General features: G+C 34.4%; 1 protein-coding gene across 3 annotated transcripts in view; it reads right to left on the bottom strand.

The window, feature by feature from the left end:
- The window catches only part of LOC137629750 (calcitonin gene-related peptide type 1 receptor-like), a 703,766-nt gene that overhangs the window by 55,722 nt on the left and 645,544 nt on the right, over positions 1 to 2,500 (bottom strand). For all 3 annotated transcript variants that reach the window (XM_068361349.1, XM_068361350.1, XM_068361351.1), the window contains one exon: positions 52 to 143. In XM_068361349.1, coding sequence (XP_068217450.1) covers positions 52 to 143 — 92 coding nt within the window. The remainder of the gene's footprint in view (positions 1 to 51; positions 144 to 2,500) is intronic.

The raw sequence follows: 2,500 nt of genomic DNA, 5'->3' as shown, positions 1-2,500 counted from the left end.
ACTAATAGAAAGTATATATAGTATAAAAGTTGCAATTTTAAGTGAACTTACTTGAAAAAACAAAAGATGAAGAGCGAGATGCAAAGGGCGATGAGGGACATGGAATATCCAGCGATGTAGATCATGTTGATTCCTTGGTGGAGCTGAAAGGCATGAAGGAATAAAAGGATTAAATGTCACGTCAATTTTTTCATATAATTTATTTTCTTTTGTTAGTTTAATGAGTAACAGTAATATATATATATATATATATATATATATATATATATATATATATATATATATATATATATAGAGAGAGAGAGAGAGAGAGAGAGAGAGAGAGAGAGAGAGAGAGAGAGAGAGAGAGAGAGAGAGAGAGATTGTGGATGTAATGAAGTCGTAGGAGTTTACATTTTGGAAATAATTAAATAAAAAATAAACTTTTACAAACTTTTATAAAATGTCTTTCATTTTACGTTGTAATCTTAATAAAATTAGATATATTACCTACAACTTTTGATGGAAATGGTGATACAACTTCCACAATGAGAGGACCACACTCATAAATTATTTACCCTAATTTGACATATCACTTACCATTGGTGACAAAAATACGCCTTTAATGGAAATGAAAGCCAAACTTAATGGAAAACCTCAGCTTCAGCGTTTCAGTTGCAAAAATAGCAGTGAAGGAAAATAACTACTAATAGTTAAATACAATGTATTGTATCTGTTTTAATTAACGTTAAAGTTATGATGTAAAAACTATCAGTAATAGCAAATATAATTCGTAGACAAGAAACTGGCAAATCCAAGTCTCGCAAACAATAACTAATCTATGATAGAAAAATTGTACAAATATACCTCGAGAATAAAGATTTGAAAAAAAAAAAAAAAAAAAAAAAAAAAAAAAAAAAAAAAAAAAAAAACCCAGAATAAAATTAGAGGGGCACTCAGTAGAGAGCATGCCTTCGCCACAAAGAGCAGTCTTATTTTGCTCTTAACTCCACTGTGTGCGTACTTGTACCACAATGTATTTTCTTTTAGTAGGTAGTAGGTTGGCCAAGGCACCAGCCGCCCGTTGAAATACTACCGCCAGAGAGTTATGGGGTCCTTTGACTGGCCAGACAGTACTACGTTGGATCCTTCTCTTTGGTTACGGTTCTTTCTCTTTGCCTACACATACGCCGAATAGTCTGGCCTATTCTTAACAGATTCTCCTCTGTCCTCACACACCTGACAACACTGAGGTTACTAAACAATTCTTCTTCGCTCAAGGGGTTAACTACTGCACTGTATTTGTTCTGTGGCTACTTTCCTCTTAGTAAGGGTAGAAGAGACTCTTTAGCTATGGTAAGCAGCTCTTCTAGGAGAAGGACACTCCAAAATCAAACCATTGTTCTCTAGTCTTGGGTAGTGCCATAGCCTCTGTACCATGGTCTTCCACTGTCTTGGGTTAGAGTTCTCTTGCTTGAGGGTACAATCAGGCACACTATTCTATTTAATTTCTCTTCCTCTTGTTTTGTTAAAGTTTTCATAGTTTATATAGGAAATATTTATTTTAATGTTACTCTTCTTAAAATATTTTATTTTTCCTTCTTTCCTTTCCTTACTGGGCTATTTTCCCTGTTTGGGGCCCCTGGGCTTATAGCATTTTGCTTTTCCAGCTAGGGTTGTAGCTTAGCAAATAATAATAATAATAATAATAAAATGAAATGAAATTGTCCTTGAATCATAACCCCACTCCAAACCCCATACGTAAACAAAGTTTCGTTGAAATTAGTTCAAGTAGCTTTTGCGTATTATTGTTCACACTAAAAAAATAAACTAACAAAATATTTGCCACGTATTTAACATTGCGATTATTTTCAAAGTACTGCTGCGTACTTTTACTTTTATGTATTTCATACACAATGTTGCAGATTCATCATTGGGTCATACCCAACATGAGTGAAAAGTTTGTTCAAAATCAGTACAGTAGTGTTTGTGTAGTTGCTCACAAACAAACAAACGAATAAATAAACTAAGAAATAGACGTGTGAATACATACCCTACGCAAAATCTTCGATTCTGGCGAAGGCAACTATTCTCTTACCCTAAAATCCTAAATGGTGGAGCAGTGTTTACTGGAATGACAGAGATAGAATGGGAAGAGGACAGGAGTGGGGTGGTGTTGTAGGCAATAAAATGTCACTCGAGGGACCAGTTACCTTGCATCACGAGACTGCAATATTGCATGTGTTCAAGCACTTCTCCTCCCGAATAGAATTGTTTGTTCAACGCTAGATACAGCCACGGTGGCACATTCTGGATCCTATGTGGATTTGCTAAGGAACTACAAAGGAGTAGTTTGTGGGGCTAGCAGTTAAGTTAGACAGGATGCAGAAGAGAGGAGCAGTATTCCGAGGCATTTGGATTATTCTTAATTGTCCAATGTGGAAGACAATTTAAACCTAGAATTGTACTAGAGAATTATTATCATTATTATTATTATTATTATTATTATTATTATTATTAT

Source organism: Palaemon carinicauda, chromosome 37 (assembly GCF_036898095.1).
Source record: "Palaemon carinicauda isolate YSFRI2023 chromosome 37, ASM3689809v2, whole genome shotgun sequence".
Lineage (NCBI taxonomy): Eukaryota > Metazoa > Arthropoda > Malacostraca > Decapoda > Palaemonidae > Palaemon > Palaemon carinicauda.
This window is presented reverse-complemented; position numbering and strand designations above follow the sequence as displayed.